The sequence below is a fragment of the Penaeus monodon genome, chromosome 19 (assembly GCF_015228065.2).
Source record: "Penaeus monodon isolate SGIC_2016 chromosome 19, NSTDA_Pmon_1, whole genome shotgun sequence".
Taxonomy (NCBI): Eukaryota; Metazoa; Arthropoda; class Malacostraca; order Decapoda; family Penaeidae; genus Penaeus; species Penaeus monodon.
Window position 1 is genome coordinate 32,329,572 of NC_051404.1, and position 222 is coordinate 32,329,793.

At 68.9% G+C, this 222-nt stretch overlaps 1 protein-coding gene across 1 annotated transcript in view; it reads left to right on the forward strand.

Moving 5' to 3' along the window:
• The window catches only part of LOC119585181 (homeobox protein SIX3-like), a gene marked incomplete at both ends in the record, with an annotated part of 23,691 nt that extends 23,469 nt beyond the window's left edge, over nt 1-222 (forward strand). Inside the window, 1 exon segment of the mRNA XM_037933819.1 lies at nt 62-222. Coding sequence (XP_037789747.1) covers nt 62-222 — 161 coding nt within the window.

A 222-nucleotide genomic window follows, 5' to 3' on the forward strand; every position in this document is an offset into this window, starting at 1 on the left:
CGGCCTCGGTGTCCCCCCACCCGGCCAGCCTGTCCCCCCACCCTTCGTCGATATCCCCCCACCCGTCGGCCTCCCCCCCACAGAGCTCCCCCCTTCCCCTCATCAAGACGGACGTGTCGCCGATCTCCGACATGCTGCACACGACCACGACGACCACCACGTCCCCCTCCGACGTGTCCAAGTCGTACCTGGTGCCCCCGATGTCGTCCCTGCCCCTCATGA